Consider the following 19,381-nt stretch of genomic DNA (forward strand, 5'->3'; position numbering starts at 1 on the left):
CACGCACCTGCAATAGTAGTGCCCCTGTATGGGACCTGTCTTCATCAGTTTGAAACAGATGATGAGCTGTTACTGTTGTGTGAAGAATTGCTCCTTTTAGGAATATGAAATTGTTCCTGCGATTCCAGTGGCTTTTCACAAGCCGTCCCAAAGAGGTGGGAAAACTAAATGTTGTTACCCCTATTGCTACCCTGTTTCTCCTGCAGAATTAGTCAAAGCCTTGAATTGTGATTTGTGGGTTAGTCATAAAGATACTAAAGAATGGCCGAGTTCATTACAGTGGGATCACTCTCACTTCCCTCTCTTAGGAAAGGGGGAGCACCAGATCCTTTCTTAAGAGCAGTAAGAGGTAAAACTAGTACTGGCATTTCCCTTGCTCAATCTTCGAGTCGAATCACCTTAGATTCTTGGTGGCTGCATTCTTTTAGTGGGAGGACTGGGGGATGAATCCAGTGGGGCATTCCTTCAGGATACAGCAATACATACCTTGCATACATGCCAGAGAACCTTCCCACAGGCCAAAAGGAAGAGCTTCAGAAGCTTGTGCAGCACCTTGAATCATCAGCCATTGTCTTCAGAGTACAGTTATCAGGGAAATAAGAACTGGAGATGACCTGAGTTCCTGTCATGAAAGCTTGAGTAGCAGATGTGAGAGATGGGGTTTAATGCTATTGGATCTTTGTGTATGGATGTTCCAGCATGTCATTCTGGGGGAGAATTGTGTAACATGACCAACAGACTCCTGAGCTCTGCAATTCTTTTTACGGGGTTCTTAAAATGCAATTCCATGGTAACAATGCTTTGCAGCGCACAAATACAACAAGAACATAACAGCTGAAGAAAATCAGGATTTAATACAAGTCTAGAAGTGGTATGATACAGAATGCATAAATTGGGTCTTATGCAAGATGTACTGGTTTTGTTCTGAGCATGTGTGTTCGTGTTTTTGTGCAGCTGAAACGAGTCTGGTTCCAGGAATACAATAGCAGCCAAGATTATTCCAAGTGAAGAGAACACACATTTTTGACCAAGACTAGTTATTATAGTAGCAGTTAGGGGTGAGATTTTGTCCTGGACAAAAAGTTTATACGTCTCATTTCAGTTTTTTTTAGTGCTATAATATTGTTCAACATCTAAACTTGAAATTTAATTGTTAAATGATGCAGGAAGCATAATGGAGATCTGATTTAGCAATGCTGGAATCAAGCTACAATTTCTGCTCCAAGTTGAACACCTGCAATATGTTACCACATGTGGTAATAAAGAAGCTTAAATGCTTCACACTTTTTTAATGGAGGGGACACTAATATAAATTATTCATCAAGCAGGAAAAAATTCAAAACTGTTTTTAAATTGACAAAGCCAGTGTTCAGTTCACCTAAGGACTTGCAGTTACTGGCAGATGCAACAATTCTCTATGAATAACATTTAATTATGTTTCAGACAGTGTAGTAGGTTGATGTGATGATGCCAAAAAGACTATTCATTCTTTTAAACTGTCTGTGTCAATTCTAAATCTTATTCCCAAAACTCAGTTTAATGTTTTCCTGGTTGCAAGGATGATTAATGTTTCTTAAAATATAGCTGCTTTGTGAATCAAACTGACAGAATGGCATGATTGACATACAAAATGAAAATGTCACCAAACATGAAACTTCAGCTAAACAGTCATGAAACCTGTGCTGAATTATAAAAAGGATATTTGTGAGAGTTTGGTGCTTTAACACATAGTTATGGAAAAAACTGAATGGGCAATAAGGGAAGTCAGATGCCTGTACAAGCAGGAATTTGTAACCAGGAAAAGAACTTCAGGGCTTGTCCCCAGATGTTGAAAAAAAACAGGCAAAGACCCTCTCCATTCTATGAAGTCAAAGTATGACTTTCTCTAGAATCCACAGCAAAACATGCAGCTAGAAAAGCTTGTGTAGCTTCTGACACTGGGTACCAGACTGCTGGCAGACAGTTGTGTAAGGGCATGAAATCATCTTCTGGAACACCCAGCAGCAATTCACAAGATAATTTTAACATGAAGCAATACTGGACTGTGCTTCAAGAAACATTATTTTATTAACTGTAAGGAAGTTCCTGTGCAATGTTCTCTTGTTTGATAATGGCTGTGTGGCTCAGAGCTCCTTTTTTCTCTATTTCTGGTGTTGATATGCTGAAAGAGCAGTAACTTGGCAGAACGTGAAGTCATATTCTGTTAAATCTGCTCTGTAGGCAAGTCAAAACCATTCTTTGCAGCAGGACCTCTAATAAAGGCTGGCAGCTGTTAAATGTGTGGATATCCTGGAGTTGATGTTGCAACCCTCTGCGTCTGCTGCAGTGGAGGGAGCGCTGAATTTCCTTGCAATGGAAATTTCCTTTCTCTGCTCTAGTACTCATGCGTACTTTAGCTGAAGCAGGACATTTTTGGCTCAAAATACACCTGGGCTTTCCATGTATAGCAATCAGACCTTTTGATTTTTAAAATTTATTAATAATATTGTTTATTTTAAAAAACCAGCCTTGCCTGTCTCTCTGCCTTTACAAAGTACAGCTATTCTTGTTTATCCCTTCTTCCCCTTTGTTCCTGATGGCTCACATTTCCCCTTACACTGGTGAATTGGTACATTCCTTCTTGGTTAAAACTTTGTCTTCATAATGTGTTAATATTGCTGTACTTCATTTTGTGAAGTGTCAGCTGTGCATCACTGGCCTCAGTTGTACAATATTATTTCATAGAAGTTTCTCCTATATATTATCTTGGTAGATGTCTTCCTTCTATCATCTTGCTGAGTTGGTGAGTGTGCAGGGTCCACTCTCTTTCTCCAGACTGCAGGAGTTTAGAAAAGTCCTGGAGCCAGTCATAGAATTACCTGCATGATGGGAGTTCTGGGCCAGATAGCAAGTCCTGGGATGTTTCCCAAATAACTTGACAAAGATACAGGTCAGGTTAGTTCAGAGATGGTATTTAATGTCCAGAGCTGAGCATTAGGAAGAGAATGATTGGTATTACTGCTGTAAAGAGAGGCAAGTAGAGCTGTTAATGTATGCCATGTTTTTATTTCTGCTTGAGCTTAGTGTGATACACAGTGGATTTCATGTTTTACCCACAATGTGGTTCACTTCTCTGCACTCACATTTAGCAGCCAGAGCAAGCCTCAAGGGGCGAGTAACCAGACCCACCAAACACAACCACTGGGGTTTTATCTTTCCCTTAATGACAAGACAATAGCCATGCAACAGGAGCACTGTACAGAACTGCAGTTCTGCATACTCAATACCAAAGAAGCATCTGTGCAGCTCAGTGGGGTTTGTTACAGTCATGTACATAAATTAGGGGTAGCTTCATTTATGCTCCTACGCTAACTCTGATTTTTCAAAGAAATAATTAATTATTAATTAATTTTTAATTGTTTAAATTAATGGTATCTACACAGAGTTAACTGTCTTGCCAGAAAGGACATTTGGTTTTCTTTTGCTTGATACCTGTATGCACCAAGGCTCACACTTGGAGACAGGCAAGCTCTGGAAAAGCTTTAGCTGTCAGAATGGTACAGCTCTTTTTCTCTGGTGCAGCAAAGAGATACAATCTTTTGAAGGAGTATCACTGAACTTTCTCTGGCACAGTTCAAGAAAGCTCTAATCTGGTGCGTTATCACACACAGTCTTTCTTTAGAACTCCTATAGTACCCAGAGCCCCTGCAAGCTTATGTTACATAATGTAAGATACACCAAAGTACCAGTGCCTTTCTAGTTACTATCAGCACCTTCACAGGTATTCACTGCAGCAATGCTGACTGCTGTAGCAGACCTATAAATCTGCCCAGTCTTTGCTCCCAGCTTATGTTTGTTTCTTCCACCTCAGTTCCACCACTCTTTCAAAATCGATTCTATCTTCTGTCTTTTTGCTGAGCACTCAGGTATTCTGTTGCTGTAGCCTTGCCAGAAGAAATGAGGTAAATTAATGTGTTTTTGTGAGAAAAAAATGGTTCTGGAAAGATAGTAAGTTTATTCATATAGCCACCGTCTGTCCTTTTGCATTTCTGGAACTGAGTATAATTATGCACTGAAAAAAGGATTCTTAAAACTGGCTGCTTTAAATAGGTTCATTCTCATTTTCAGATGGCTTTTGTCTTTCTTTTTTCTACCAAGTTCTTCAAGAAGAATTCACCTGATTAAAAGGAAAATAAAATAGACACCGAAATGATTTGTAGGTATTTCAATAAAATAAGGCAGAAGAATACATTCTTAACATGAGTGTTCTACTCTACAATACAATTGTTTTCACCAGTTATTTTATAGAATTTCAATTATATATATCAGTATTTCCAATACATACAGCAGGAATCTAAAAAACCCTCAAAACTATAATCCAACACAGCATCCCTCCACTCCCAAAATCCTGATTTTCCTCCTATCCAGTTTTATGAAATAGCTCTGTTGCTTTGTGCATTACAACAGGCAAAAGTGAATTGATTTAATTAAAATTTAATTCCTGTTTCATAAAGTATCAGCAAGTTGTAGTGAAACCAGCTATAAATCTTGTTTGAGCTGTCATTAAAACAGACTGAGCAGCACAGTACCCCAGATGAGTCTTCTCTCTCCTTCCTTAGTAAAAAGTGTGATGCTGTACCTACACCACAGTTCCATTAATATCAGCTGCTACTTCATACCCAGTGCTTTATCAGAAAAAGCACTGCTGTAAGTGTCTCTAACTATTTTTAAAGCATTGTAAATAAATTCTGCCTATAGCAACAAAATTGCAACACAACTAGGGACCTCATTGAACCCAGAAGCATCCAAGAGACAGAACATGAAGGAAAACTTGAAAATTTGGTACCCTCTATCCTGCCTCACACATTAAGTACAGTACAGAATAGGTTTGGAAAAAAAAATAGGTTAAGCAGCACTGCAATTGTACAAATACTAATTACTGTCCTACTGATGCATTTGGATGACCTACAGGAAACAGTTTAAGTAATTTTTAAAATACAGGTAACTCTATGAGGTGTCTTTGAGCTAAGGTGAGCTTTGATGCACATTACTTCACTGTTTTAGTTTTGTATAATAAAATGTTACATGCTAAATAACCCAATGCCTTTCAGTAACTTACCTGCTTTGTAGGAAGAACGCACTAAAGGCCCGCTAGCAGTGTAATGGAATCCAAGATCATTTCCTACTTTTTCCCAGTACTTAAACTTCTCAGGAGTTATGTACTCTTCCACCTGGGGGAAAGAATTAATTTTGCTCAGGTGCTAATGCAAAGGAAATTGCTATAACTAGCATACAGTGAAATGAAATACAGCTATATTACAATTTCAAAATTTTTCACTCCAAAGCTTTCATCAGTGAAGTCACAAACAGCATTTTTGCTTTGCTTTCTACCAAACAAATGTATTTTATTTGTTTTACATATTTAGCTGAAAAGTTCAGAATTTAATCTCTAGTTTTTGCTTTATAATTTTCTTCATTCTGTTTTTGAATGGTCCCTTCAAGCAAACCTTTTTTTTCTGGCCAAGTTAGTGAAAAACCACAATAGTCCTACAAATCTCTTTACTAACAGTTAATTCAGTGAAACACAGGAACAGAACAGAGAGTGAATTTCTGGACAGATTGCAGAAGCAGAAAATGGTAAATATCCCAGCTGAAGGGGCACCATTAAGGGAGAGGCTGTAGGACAGCAAAGGGGCACTGGCTTGAGCAATTATGTTAGAGACATACACTGAAGCTCTTGTTTTCCAGAACCACGCCTCAGCTCCAGCTGTCTCCCTGGCTAACAGCAGAAACTAGCACTGGGAAGTCTGCAGAAGATACAAGGGGTTAGGTGGCTGAGGTCATTTTTAGTGAAGAGCCCCTAACAGATGATCACTGTCAGGCTAAACAAGGAAGGAAGTTTTTCTCAACATCTGCAGTTAGAGTAAGGACAACTGTGCAAGGACCTTAACTCTGCCTGTAAGTTAAAGGCACTTTTACCTTTAGGTGACGTTTTGTTGGTTGCATATACTGTCCTAGGGTCAAACAATCCACATCTGCTTCCCGCAATACTGTAAAAACAAAATTCCTCATTAGTGGCGGAAGGATCACAAGGAAAATCATGAATTTACCTGTCAAATTGAACCTGTAAGCTATAAGAAAACAAAATATTTCAGAAATTCAGTCTTTTTTAACCAAATTATTGTTTTTCAATGGAACTTGGAAAACAGTTCCTGCACCAGCAAACTGATAGGCGAAGACGCTTACAATTGTTTTCCAACACTAATTGTTTTCAATTTCATACCTGGGAATTCTGGCATCTACTTCAACACCAACTTACATTTCATTGTGGAATATACTTGTTCATCCGTCTCGCCTAGCCCCAGCATGATGGAGGTTTTGGAAATGACGCCGGGCTGCACCTCTTTAGCGTGTTTCAGCACTCGCACCGACTGCTCGAAGTTGGCTCGGGGGTCGCGGACCTTCCTTCGCGCATTTCCAGCACAAGGGGGAAAACACGTGGAAGGGCACAGAGAAGTTAGAGACGCCAGCACTGGCGCGTTCTGCCAATTTCTGCGAAGCGGCGGAGCAGAGGGTTTTGGGCCGCCCAGTCGGACACCGGCACCGGGCCGGGCCCGGCTCAGGCACCGCGGCCGGGCTGGGGCGCCCCGTGAGGCGGCACCGACCGGACCGGGCCCGCGCCGCGAGTGCCCCCTGCCGGCGGGCTCGGCGGCACACGCGCGGGGCAGGCCGGGAACGGGAACAGGAACGGGCGCGGCCCCGTTACACACCGGCCCCATAGCCCGGCCCCATAGCCCGGCCTCACTCCGCGCCCGGCCCCACAGCCCGGCCCCGATACACAGCCGGCCCCATAGCCCGGCCTCACTCCACGCCCGGCCCCGCTACACAGCCGGCCCCATTGCCCGGCCCGATAGCCCGGCCCCGCTACACAGCCGGTCCCGCTCCGCGCCCGGTACACCCAGAGCCATTGCTCACCTCTGCAGCGCCGGCACCGTCTCCACGTTGTGGGCATACACATCCAGCCCCGACGAGGCGACTTTCTCCACTGCTTTAAGGTCACCTCGGAAATCGGGAGTAAGGCATTCTACCAGGATTTTTGGATTCCTGAAAACAAGAGATAAAAGGAACACATGTGTTGTGGCATTTTGTGTCCCTGTTGCTAAAAAAACCCCATACCCCCATAACTGAACACATGACACTCTAATAAGCAAAGCAAAGTTAACTCAGGATAATTCCAAACCAACAGGTTTCTGCAAACACATTATAACAAACTCGTATTAAGTTAACCGGCAACAAAGACACATTAAAAAAATACAGTGCATGCAAATGTTTGAGAGACTGTTGGAATTGCTTTTATATTTATTATTTGGCTTCTGCTGTATTTCAGTTCACATCAGTAAAACCAGGAATTTGTTTTGTTTAAGATCATAGCTCCAAAATAGAGAGGAGCTATAATTCTGCTACTGGAATAAGAAGACTGAGTCTAGAATCTAGTCTTGGTGTTCAGGAGCCTGATTTCAGCTCAAAAAGGCTGGTGGGGAAAACTGCAGGAACCCTTCAAGTCCAAAGATACACTGGATGAAGACTTAAATAAAGTTATACAAATGAATTCTGCAGGCAGGCAAGTGTGCTGTTGAATGGCATCCAGGGCACCGATGTAGGGTAAAGGCAGCACAGCCAGGGAAAGGAGGAAGATACAATCACAGACTTGGAAATGGCCACTGAGGCAAAATGAAACGCAATTTGATCACTGCTGAATGAGAAACCAGACTCCTTTGGTCACATGGTGACAGAGTTACCTAACTGCTGTGTTTGAGCCCAAGCTTCAGGAATGAACATACCTCAGAAGAATGTATTAATTTCCTGGAAACCAGCTGTCTGCTCAAAGAAAGAATCCAGTGCTTAGCTTTAAATAAGCCTGGGATGAATTGGAAATGCATCCAAATTCAAAACAGTTTGGGGCCATTCTATGAGAAAGATGAAGAAGGAGAAAAAAAAGAAAAAAAAGGGGGGCACAGACAGGCTAGAGGCAGACTTTTGTATTTGCATGGCCCCTGGAATAACCCAGCTGAAGGAACTGTGACCTCCATGCAGCACCACATTCTGAAGTTTTAACAACAACAGTAACACATCAATGACACACCTTTCCTTCAGATGCCGGACTGTCTTTGCAAAGTGCTCCGCTCCACCATCAGGCATATCTAGAAGCATTGCAATTATTCAGTTAATCTTTCTGTTCAAGAAATGTATTTACTTAACAGCAAAGCCAAAAACCACATCCAATTCAAATCTTAAATGCAAAATAATAGAGCAGTCAAACCCCAGTCTTGTCTCACTGCTTATACCAAGGGCTTACAAAAGATATCCTACCAAGCCTCTGCCCAAAGTCTGTGATTGTCTAGGGCAGAGCTCAGATTTACCTGTCTCTAGGTTCCCTGTCTCCCTGAGCACCAAATGGCTTTACCTATTTATGGTTCTGGTCTGAAAAACAGCTGTACAAAAATTGAGAAGTATATATTAGTGCTCTTTTAAGCCCCTTTGAAGCCACTGGACTTTCCATCACACTGAACAGCTTTTACAATGGCTTTCCTCACCTATATGGTGTCACCACAAGGGAGCTACGGCAAGGAAGCTACTTCCTACTGCCTTAGGAAAACACAACTTTCAGTTTTGTTACATATAATATATTCTAGGTTTAGAAGGAAGTTCTGTATTGGTATTGTATACATTTTTGGGGGTTTTTTCAGTTGCATTTCATTTGATCATACCTCCTTTCCAGAGTGCTTGTAAGCCTTTCTTTTCTGTTTTGCAAGATTTCGTTTCCCTTCCCCAAAGGAAATTTCGTTTCCTTTTGGGAAATTTCATTTCCTTTCAGGAAGGGAAACAAATTCTTGCCATTTCAATGGGGATCAATTGGGCAAGCTTTGGTGCATGTCCCTGCCCTTGATGCCATCCTGTACCTTTTGATGGCTTTCAGTTTGGTGAAGATTTTTTTTTCAGTATCCTTTTTGCTATCCAAGTAATAGAACATGGTGTATATGCATGCATTCTGCCAAAAGTTAGTTAATAAAATATATTTAGTGTTGTGGTATTTACTGATGTTTATTAGAAGTGTAATTTTTGTTGTATTTCACCAGACATGGAGAAATACTGAGAATATGTAGGAACTGTGCAAAGTTTCAGCACTGTTGTCCCCTTTAACACAGCTCTCCTGGGCAGCAGTGCAGATGAATGCTCCTGGGGGCTGTGTGTTGTCGCGGACATTTCTCCACAGAAATCCTTTCTTTCTGCGTCTTCTGGAGGCCAGAGGCTTCAGAAGACAAGGTAAACAATTATTATCAGCTGCTGGGGAATGCAACAGGGACACCTTGATTGGCTCATTTCCTATGTTTATAATTAAGGGCCAATCACCAGTGCAAGCCAGGGGACTGAGTCCCTGGACACAACTTTGTTATGGATTCTTTCTATGTATTCTTAGCCTAGCCTAGCTGCTCTGCAAACCTCTCTCTATATTCTATTAGTATAGTAATAATGTATTATATATAATATCTTAATAAATAAGCCTTCTGATTCAAGAAACAAGATTCACTGTCTCTCTCTCACCAGCCGCGCCCACTCAGGTGCGGTAATAGTGTGTAGCCACAGAACACCAGTGGGAGCTCAGGGTGGTGGCACAAGGAGAGCCCAGGCAGGCACTGGCAGAGCCCAGGTTGGGTGGCACAAGGAGAGCCCAGGCAGGCACAGGAGAGCCCAGGCAGGCACTGGCAGAGCCCAGGGTGGCACAGGAGAGCCCAGGCAGGCACTGGCAGAGCCCAGGTTGGGTGGCACAGGAGAGCCCAGGCAGGCACTGGCAGAGCCCAGGGTGGCACAGGAGAGCCCAGGCAGGCACTGGCAGAGCCCAGGTTGGGTGGCACAGGAGAGCCCAGGTTGGGTGGCACTGGCAGAGCCCAGGTTGGGTGGCACAGGAGAGCCCAGGCAGGCACTGGCAGAGCCCAGGTTGGGTGGCACTGGCAGAGCCCAGGCAGGCACAGGAGAGCCCAGGTACGCACCGTCTCTGTCCACAGAGGTCAGCACCACGTAGTCCAAGCCCCACTCGGCGATGGCCTTGGCGGTGTTGTAGGGCTCCTGCGGATCCAGCGGAGGGGGGTTCTTGGCAGTCTTTACTGAACAAAATCTGCAGCCTCTGGTGCACGTGTCACCCATCAACTGGAACATGAAAGACATTCCTACCCTTACACAGTACATAGCACTATAGCTCAGCTGGGAAACAGCTGCATAAACTACAGCAGAAAGCAAAAAAAAAAAAAAAATAGGACAGTATTTTACTCTAAAGCACTTTAGTGCTTTAGTTACTTTATTGTAATAAACCCACTCCACTACAGTAAAGATCCAACAATAGAGTACAAACAGCCCAGACATTAACAGAACACTTAGGAAATGGTTCATGACTTACCATAATAGTAGCTGTTGCTGTGGCATATTCCCCACCTCCCCAGCACTCTCCAATGTTGGGACAACGTGCTTCTTCACACACCTAGAGGTGAAAGGCTGTACTGTACCTGGATTGTTCCATATTATTTTTGAAAATAATTATTATATTATTGATGGATTTTAATAGTAGCCTACAAACAAAACATAATTCCTTCTGATAAATGAGGTTAAGAATTCCCCGCTGTTTGCAAGACTTCAATAGAACAGATAGGAAGAGAACTGCTTCCTGATATCCATTACCTTTATTTTCTCTACTTCAAAACTCCAAAAACTGCTCAGCCTCATAACTGTCTTATTAATTAGCACAGACTATCGTTAATATTATTATTTTAAATTTAAGAACTGATAAAATGTTCACAAAGTATGTGATTCATTAAAGCACAAAGAACTTAGTCTGAAAAAAAAAAAAAATAAATCCCCTCCATGCATTCCCACTGCTTTTTACTATCTGGAAAGTACAATTAACAAAATTTCCACAGTTTCTTTTCATGAAAATCAAGTATGTAACTCTGAGATTCTGTGTGTCTCCATTAAAAACAGTTGCACATAGCATCTTCTAATCTCTGGTGATGTACGTAGTAAACACCAGTATTTAAAATCACAGTAGGAAAAACACTAAATCTGTTGGATTTACCCTTATTCTCTATGGGTAAAATTCACTGCTAGCAAAAAGGATCAGCACTGAGCTTGGTTTCAGCTCTGAAGATCATGCAAGACATGATTTCTACCTGTCCTCCACACAGAAAAATGTAAAATCTGCCTTACTTCTACAGGAACACTTGGTTGGTGCCAGACTTACCGTATGAAGATTTAAACTTCTCAAGGTATTCTTTAATTTATTGTAGTTCTTTCCCATGGGAATCTTTGTTTTCAGCCATGGAGGAAGACGCAGCCTGAATAACACCAAGCAAACACAAAGATTTATAAACTACTTACACTGTAAGTTTTATTCAGAGATTTGTTTTAATTTATTACAGATTCAAACAAAGAAAGAGCCCTTGAAAACTGATACAACTCAGCAACTAACATCATTCATGGCCAGATCAGACTTCTCTTTCCTGCTCATCATCATTCCAACACTCAAGTATGGGAATTGTTGTCATTGAAACGTTTACAACTGTTCACTGTTCCAGAGGGATTGAACAGTGCCACACTGGACACTGCAGCCATTAATGGCAGCAGACATTGCACAGCTATCACAAAGTCTGGTCACTCTATAACTGGAAATATGGGGGTTTAATAATTTTTTTAACATAAGTCTTCATTTTTTGTTTTCTCTATCAGTAGTACTTTTTCAACACTTTTCCACCTACTGATGTATATTTGTAACTTAATTACAGGCACTCAAGAACATACCATCATGTCTCCACATTTTTTTATGGATTTGAAGTTAATGACATTTGTCCTTTCTCAAATAATCCTTAAATTTGCAGCACGGTAGGGTGAAATTTAATAAAGATACATAGCATACATTTTGTAGTTATTACCAAACATGCAAGATCATGCTGGGGAACAACTAAAGTTGTTTAAAATCACTATTACCTTTCTCCTTTCTCACGCTTTAAATTGCCTTTATAGTCAGCCCATGTGCTCTTATCTGACAGATCTCCAGAGACAAAGTCCTGTAAGTCTGGTCCATTTTGCAGGAACTCTTTTTTTTCCCCTGGTAAAGAACCTGATGTTCCATACTGGTTACACACATGGCTTCCTGACACCTAAAGCAAGCAAAATTGTAATTTATTTAGTAACAAACATGGTGGCATTACTAAACGACAATTTGCCTTTGTGCTGGTTAACACATGCTTTGTGTAAGCACTTTCCCAATGGCTTTTAAGTTAAATGTATAATCCTCTTTTTATTTTAAGCTACATGTAACAGACTCATCTATCATGACACCACACTAAATTGTGCAGCGTAACACACAATTCCCCTGTACTCAGCACTGGGGAGGCCACACCTCAAATCCTGTGTCCAGGTCTGGGCCTGACTGCAAGAACCACACGGAGGGGCTGGAGCGTGTCCAGAGAAGGGACACGGAGCTGGGGAAGGGTGTGGAGCCCCAGGCTTGTGGGGGGCAGCTGGGGAAGGGTGTGGAGCCCCAGGCTTGTGGGGGGCAGCTGAGGGAGCTGGGGGCGCTCAGCTGGAGAAAAGGAGGCTCAGGGGGAACTGACCGGTCTCTGCAATTGCCTGAAAGGAGGCTGGAGCCAGGTGGGGATGGGCTTCTTCTCCCAGGCAACCAGCGTGAGAGGAAACAGCCTTAAACTGCACCAGGGGAGGTTTAGTTTGGACATCGGGAGGAACTTCTCCCCAGAAAAGGTGACTGGGCATTGGAATGGGCGCCCAGGGAGGCGGTGGGGTCACTGTCCGTGGGGGTGTTTAAGGCAGGGCTGGATGTGGCGCTCGGTGCCGTGCTGTGGTTACGGGCTGGTGCTGGGTCACAGCCTGGACTCGATGACCGCAGAGGTGTTTCCAACCCAGCCGGTTCTGTGGATAACGCTGTGCGGGTCACTGCGGTGCTGCGGGGCCGCGGGAAGCGCCTTTGCCAGGGTTCCCGGTGCTGTGCATGGGAGCGGGGCCGGGTCTCGGTGTCCTGGGGATGTGTGTGTCCGTGCGGGGCTGGGACGGTCCGTCCCGGGCTCTGCCCGCGGCCACCCCGCACTGCCCCGCACCGCCACAGACCCGCTCGGCACCGGCACCGCCGTGTGCCCCGCAGCGTCTCCTCCTGCTCTGCTCTGCCGTGCCGTATCGCTGTCCCCACCCGCCCGGCCCGTTGTGTTACCGGCGGCCCCCGGGGCACAGGCGAGACTCACCCGGGCCCGGCCCCGCGGCACCAGCAGCCCCCGGGCGGCGGCGGCGGCCCCGCACCGGCCCTGCGGCAGCAGCAGCGACATGGCGGCGCCCAGCCCGATCGACGCGCTCGGCCCGCTCGGCTACTCTTGCCTATCGGACGGCTTCCTCGGCGCGATGACGTCACGGATCCCGGAGAGGCTACAAATACGTGATGACGTCATGCGCTGTCTCTTTTGGCTCTGTGCGCTGCAAGGTGAGGGCTGGCGGCGCCCCGGGATCGCCCGGGATCTCCGGGACAATCCGGGACCATCCGCGGCGTTCGGCTCCCCAGCGCCCCGTCCGCGCACGGGCAGCCCCCCAGGGCGGTACCGAGCCCCGCCGGCGCCTCCTGTCCCGCACCCTGCGCGAGAGGGCCCCGGGGCGGCGCCTTCCCGGCAAGGCCCCGCTGAGGCCGCCGCGCTCCGGGCCCGGGTGGGAGGCGCCGCTGCGGGGAGCGGAGCCCGGCGGTGACAGCGCGGAGGGGGCGTCGGGTCGTGCAGGGCAGGAGCGGGCGGGGCCCCGCGGGCACAAGGGCGAGGGTCTCCAGCGTTTGTCGTTGTCTCCCGCAGGATGAAGACCATCCTCAGCAACCAGACTGTGGACATCCCCGAGCAAGGTCAGTCCGCGCCGCGGGCGGGAGGCGCCGGCCGGGCCGCCCCCGCAGCCCGTAACGCGTGTCCGCCTTTGGTCCGCAGTGGGAGTTTCGCTGAAGGGCCGGACGGTCATCGTGAAGGGGCCCCGAGGAACCTTGAGGAGGGATTTCAACCACATCAACGTGGAGCTGTCCCTCCTGGGGAAGAAGCACAAGAAGGTGGGTGCAGCACAGGTCCTTTCGCTGCCCGGAGACAGGCGGGTGCTTTATAGTTGGTTTAAAAACTTCTTGGTGGTGGAGGAGAGTGACCAAAAACGTTCAGCAGCGGGTGACTTGTTAGGTGGGTTTTGCTTATTCCTGTGTTTTCTGAGCGAGGTTGGTCTGGTGGAAGCGTGGCGCCTCCTCGGGCACTGTGGGAGTGAATACGTAGATTGCATTATTCTGTAGTGACAGTTACAGGAAAAGGGGTTGGTTACTGTATGCTGTTCTACAAACTGTCTCTTTTAGAGGAGAAAAATAAATATTTTTTGGATTTCCATAAACTGCAAGTTATATTAGGAGAGAAGAGATAAATAAGTGCATGATTTTTCATATTGTCTCAAAAAGTATAAGAAAATATCAAGAGTGACTGATTTCAGCTACTGTTTCACAGAGATCGAGTGTTTCATTAAAACAGTGGATCCTCACAGAGTGTTTAAGTTGGTTGTGCATAGGAGGCAGACTTTAGAACAATATGCTTAGCAATTGCTAATGCATCCTTTAGCTCAAGATTGTATATTTATCTACCCCAGCTCTTTTGAAGACTTGTTAGTGGCAAGACCTGAAGAAAACAAACGTTTCTCCCATGTCTCAGGTTAGGATTTAAAAGAGGAGCCAGGTGGGCCTTTAGTAAGTAGTCTGTCAAGTAAACAAAACAGTTCTGTGTTTTTGTTTGGTGGGCTTTACGTAGTTTATCTGAAAGTTTTGTTCCACATGTGGGTTTTCGCGAAGTTGTTTTGTTGCTGGTTTTGAGGTGAGCTGAAAGCTTTGTCAATGTGATTTTTGATGCAGCTGCGTGTTGACAAGTGGTGGGGTAACAGAAAGGAGCTGGCCACAGTTCGCACGATTTGCAGCCATGTACAGAACATGATCAAGGGGGTCACTCTGGTAAGTTGTGCTGGGAACCAGATCACTGCTGCCCTTTTGTTACTCGCAGTGAGGGCCTTTTCCTTTATGGAGGGAGAGCACTGCTAAGCATCCAGGATGCAGCTTCTTTCTCCTTGTGCTTTTTGTCTTGCCTTCGCTGTCAGGCGGGTTCTGGGGGTGGAGGGGAGGATGAATGTCTCTGCCCTTTTCCAGGAGCTGTTGCTGCTCCTGGGCTGTAGTTTCCCTGGCAGCCCGTTCTGCCTGTGGGCCTTTTTCAGCGTGTGCTTGTGTCCCCGCCCAGGGCTTCCGCTACAAGATGCGCTCGGTGTACGCTCACTTCCCCATCAACGTGGTGATCCAGGAGAACGGCTCGCTGGTGGAGATCCGCAACTTCCTGGGGGAGAAGTACATCCGCAGAGTGAGGATGAGGCCGGGTGAGCCTCTCTGCAGGTCCATCCTGCTGGTTCTAACTAGGCTTTCCAAGCTGCTTGCTTTGGGCTCTGCCTCTGAGAAGGGGAGAGGATGAATAATTGTTGGAGCAGCCTGTGCTTGTCTGAATTGATGTAATCTACTTATGCTACCATTGCCACTGTTCGGGTTTATTATTAATAATGCCTCTGTAGTTTTACTAGTGAGAGTTAGCTAACAACCAGTCTGGAGTTAGTTACTGTAGTACAAGGGATCCAGGATTTACTTCAATCACTGGGAGATCTTAACACTGTTGATACTTGGCAGCTGCTTAGTGTTAGATTTGCATTTCTGTTTTAAAGCACTGCACATGAACTAGTTCCATACCACATTGTAGTTTTGGTCTTTAAGGTGTTCTAGTTTGAATTTGCTGATTATCTAGGAGCATTCACAATAAACTTAAAAATTATCATCTTATTAGCTGTTTTTACATCTTGCACACTTGGAGTTTCAGTAAAATATCTAACATAAAAGCAGGCACTTGATGGAGCTTGCTAAACTTCTGAAAGGGGGCAGCAAAACATGTCATAAACAGAGTTACACAAAGACTGTAGGAAAGACATCCCTTAGCCATTTGGTTTTTTCTAATTCCATTTCTGGCAAGGGTATGGGTAAGGACATTTAAAGTGACTGGTGATGTTTTGGGGTGACTGTAGAGGAATGCTTTAGAACTTGTCCCAAAACACTGGTAGATAACAGTGCAGCAGAGTTACAGGGTTTTTGATTTACTGTGGGTTATTAAGGGTGGGTTTGATTATTGTATTGGTTTTTTTTTTAAAGTCAGCATTTACTGCTAGTAATAGGCTGGCTTAAAATCTGATATCTGTTGATTAAATAGATGAAACTGTAAAACTAATGTTACTCTCCTTAAAAATTCAAGTTTCCTGTTAGATTCTCGAATGCCATCATGTTTACTCCTTGTGAGTATTTGCACCATTGCTAGTGTAAACACAGTACATGACATGACAGGGGGCAGGTGGTTTTTAATGGCCTTGATTGTTCTGTGATTGCTGACTCCAGTGTTGTCTCAATGAGCACAAGCCTGTGGGAGATGGCACACCTTGCTGACAGAGTTGTGCTGGCAAAGTGCTGGCTTGTACACAGTGATGGTGATTGATGCTCTAATGTAATAAGGGATAAGTAGGAGTATAACTTTATTCATTCCAGAGCATGACTTGCACTAATCTTTAATTGAAATTGTGAGGGAGGACAGCCCTGAAATGGATTTGAGGGACTCTCTTTAACAAAGTCATAGAAGCTAATTATTGTCTTGGGCACTAGTGTTTAGATATGTAAATTGGGACAGGACATTAATATTGTTTGTTTAATACACTTAACACCTTCAACAGTGTGGATTATGTGTTTGCCTTTCCATAGGTGTTACCTGTGCAGTATCTCAGGCCCAGAAAGATGAGCTGATCCTTGAAGGGAATGACATTGAGCTGGTCTCCAATTCAGGTTTGTGAAAGTAGATGTGTGGAAAATTGTATGGAAACTTTTATCTGAAGATGGCAGCTTAGCAAACTCTTTACCTCAAACCCTGAGGTAAACAACAGCACAGATTTTTTTTTTTTTTTTTGCTCCAGTCACTGTAATTGCTTTTCATAGTTTTTCATAGTTCCTTACTCTGTTTCTAAGCTTAAAGGTGTCTTTACAATTCTGCAGAACCTTTTTCAGGTCAGCACTTATGGCCTTTTTGGCACCAAACTTTTCAGCTTTTCAGTTGTACATGTGTGCAGTAATGAAGTGCCACTGCCCCGAGTTGGGCTCAGTGAAATGCATCCTATTTTCATTAGACCTTACAGGATTTAAAGTTGGTAATTCCTGTCTCTAGATGACAGTCCTGTTTGTTAGATGAAATACTGGAGCATAAACAAAGGCTGCATGTTGGGTTCGACCTTTAGGCTTTGTGCTCATGGTCTCACTTTGTCTGCAGCTGCTTTGATCCAGCAAGCCACCACAGTCAAGAACAAAGATATCAGGAAATTCTTGGATGGTATCTATGTTTCTGAGAAGGGAACAGTGCAGCAGGCAGATGAGTAAAACTCACAGGTTGGTATCATCTTAATACACATTGTACATCTTCTCTGTAGAGATGGGGACTTGACAAGGTTTATCTGCTTCAACATGGCCATGGTCAAACAGGTTCCCAATAGGGATGAAATTTTGTTTGTAAAACATGTCATAAGATGCATCATAAAACTTGAGTTTTGGCAGGTCTTTCAACAGCAGTTTTCCATCTTTCATCAACTTGGCATTTTGCTGCTGTATGGAGAAAACCTGTCTCTCCAGTGCTGTACTCTTGTGAATGCAAGCTGCAGTGCTAGCTGAGATTTAAAAACAGCAGTCCTGGCCTAATAGATTTACAGAGAAGATCTCAAACTCATGTTCCTGCTGGTTGGCCACTGCCCTCACTACAGTGGTGGACAGGGCCCAGTTTATCTGTAAAGGCCTCCTGAGCAGTTAGTAGGTAAATGCTGGTAAACAGGTCAGTTTAACAAGGACAACTATTTACATTGTCCATGGGCATTTTACTGAGGTTGAGTATGAGCATTTGGGGATAATTTAGGAATTGTAACTGCTAAAGGAATGCATTCAGCTGTGTGTGGTTCCTTACACAGTACAAAACACCTGTGCAGGATGAGACAGTCTGACTTGCAAATAAATTCTGTGCTGTGTGCCTAAGCTTGAGGCAGGATGTAGATGAAGTGAGTTTCATAAACTCGTTTTTTTATCAATCATCCTCCAGATACCAAAATTTGCAAGCCTCTGAAAAAATAACTTTTAGTATTGTTCCAAGTGCCTTGAGAGAGGGAGCAACTTACTACATCTGTTGAGCAGTTGAGCTGTTGTGCTTGAAGGCATCTTTAAGTAATCTTGTCTGTGTAAAATCAAATTCTTTAAACTATTAATGTCTGACTTGCATTAAATCATCAGATAAATAAACATCAAAGGGTTATAAATGTTAAGTTTCACATTTGCACTGCTAAAATCTTTCTAAAAGCTCTCTATGTTTTATTTACAGCTGTCTGGACCCCCAGCGGTATTTACCGTGAGACATTGTCCAGCTATTCCAGCTGGTACAAGGTGATGATACCCTTGGAGGCTTACTAGAATAAACTATATTTCCTATCTTGAGTTTGTTGAGTTTTTTTTTAAGAACTAAATGGTGATTGCATGAACCTGATGGCTTTCAGAGAAGCAGATGCACAGTGGGTCCACTCTGCCAATGTGTTTTCAAACCATGAGACTGACTTCAGACTGAATGAACATGCTCAGAGATTGGTAGGGCAATGTGTAGGCTGTGCTACCGTGATCTTTCTGTGACAAAATCGTGAAGTGGCATTTTTGAATCACAGCGTTGAGAAATAATAAAAGCCTTTTTCTCACAGGGGAGACCAGTGTTCTTTCACATCTTTTCTCAAGCCTCAGACTTTTGGTGACAGAATCTGAAGTAGATGAAAAACAAAACTGAAATCAGTAGAACAAGATTTGTAAGATCATTTAAACTAAATACATAGATAGAAGGAGTAGTCTGAAAATACAATGCTTTATTTTTATTGCTCACTTAAGAAAACAAGGGACTTGACCTCAAAGCTCAATCAGAGTGTATTGTTGAGTTTCACCAGCAGTGATTTGTTATCTGGGGATATATCTTGGTTTCTTCAGTGCTAATCTTGCTATGTAGCAACATCTAACTGGGTGGTTGTACTATTTCTGTGCAGTAATAAAATCCACATTGTCACTTGCTGCATTCAGTTTGGAAAAAGTATATAAAATACTGGGATAGTGCAGAAACATACTTGGCAACAAGTTGCTAAAGCATCCCACATGTTAAAAAATTCCAAAAACTGCCCAAAGATCCACTTGTATAATGACAAGTGCAATTTACATTAA

General features: G+C 43.9%; 2 protein-coding genes across 2 annotated transcripts; one reads left to right on the forward strand and one right to left on the reverse strand.

The window, feature by feature from the left end:
• Nucleotides 1–3,025: 3,025 nt before the first annotated feature.
• Nucleotides 3,026–13,376, reverse strand: LIAS (lipoic acid synthetase). Its single transcript, XM_063157405.1, has 11 exons — nt 13,281–13,376; nt 12,013–12,185; nt 11,270–11,363; nt 10,433–10,513; nt 10,029–10,185; nt 8,123–8,180; nt 6,955–7,083; nt 6,299–6,444; nt 5,959–6,029; nt 5,099–5,210; nt 3,026–4,156 (listed from the first exon to the last, which is right to left on the reverse strand). Exons 1-11 carry the CDS (start codon nt 13,359–13,361, stop codon nt 4,104–4,106), a joined length of 1,155 nt encoding a protein of 384 aa, XP_063013475.1. The 5' UTR covers nt 13,362–13,376; the 3' UTR covers nt 3,026–4,103.
• An 85-nt stretch (nt 13,377–13,461) lies between these two features.
• RPL9 (ribosomal protein L9) lies at nt 13,462–18,622 on the forward strand. Its single transcript, XM_063157406.1, has 8 exons — nt 13,462–13,513; nt 13,869–13,915; nt 13,995–14,110; nt 14,942–15,037; nt 15,318–15,450; nt 16,862–16,942; nt 17,421–17,536; nt 18,510–18,622. Exons 2-7 carry the CDS (start codon nt 13,870–13,872, stop codon nt 17,525–17,527), a joined length of 579 nt encoding a protein of 192 aa, XP_063013476.1. The 5' UTR covers nt 13,462–13,513; nt 13,869; the 3' UTR covers nt 17,528–17,536; nt 18,510–18,622.
• Nucleotides 18,623–19,381: the final 759 nt, after the last annotated feature.

The sequence above is a fragment of the Melospiza melodia genome, chromosome 5 (assembly GCF_035770615.1).
Source record: "Melospiza melodia melodia isolate bMelMel2 chromosome 5, bMelMel2.pri, whole genome shotgun sequence".
NCBI classification, from domain to species: domain Eukaryota; kingdom Metazoa; phylum Chordata; class Aves; order Passeriformes; family Passerellidae; genus Melospiza; species Melospiza melodia.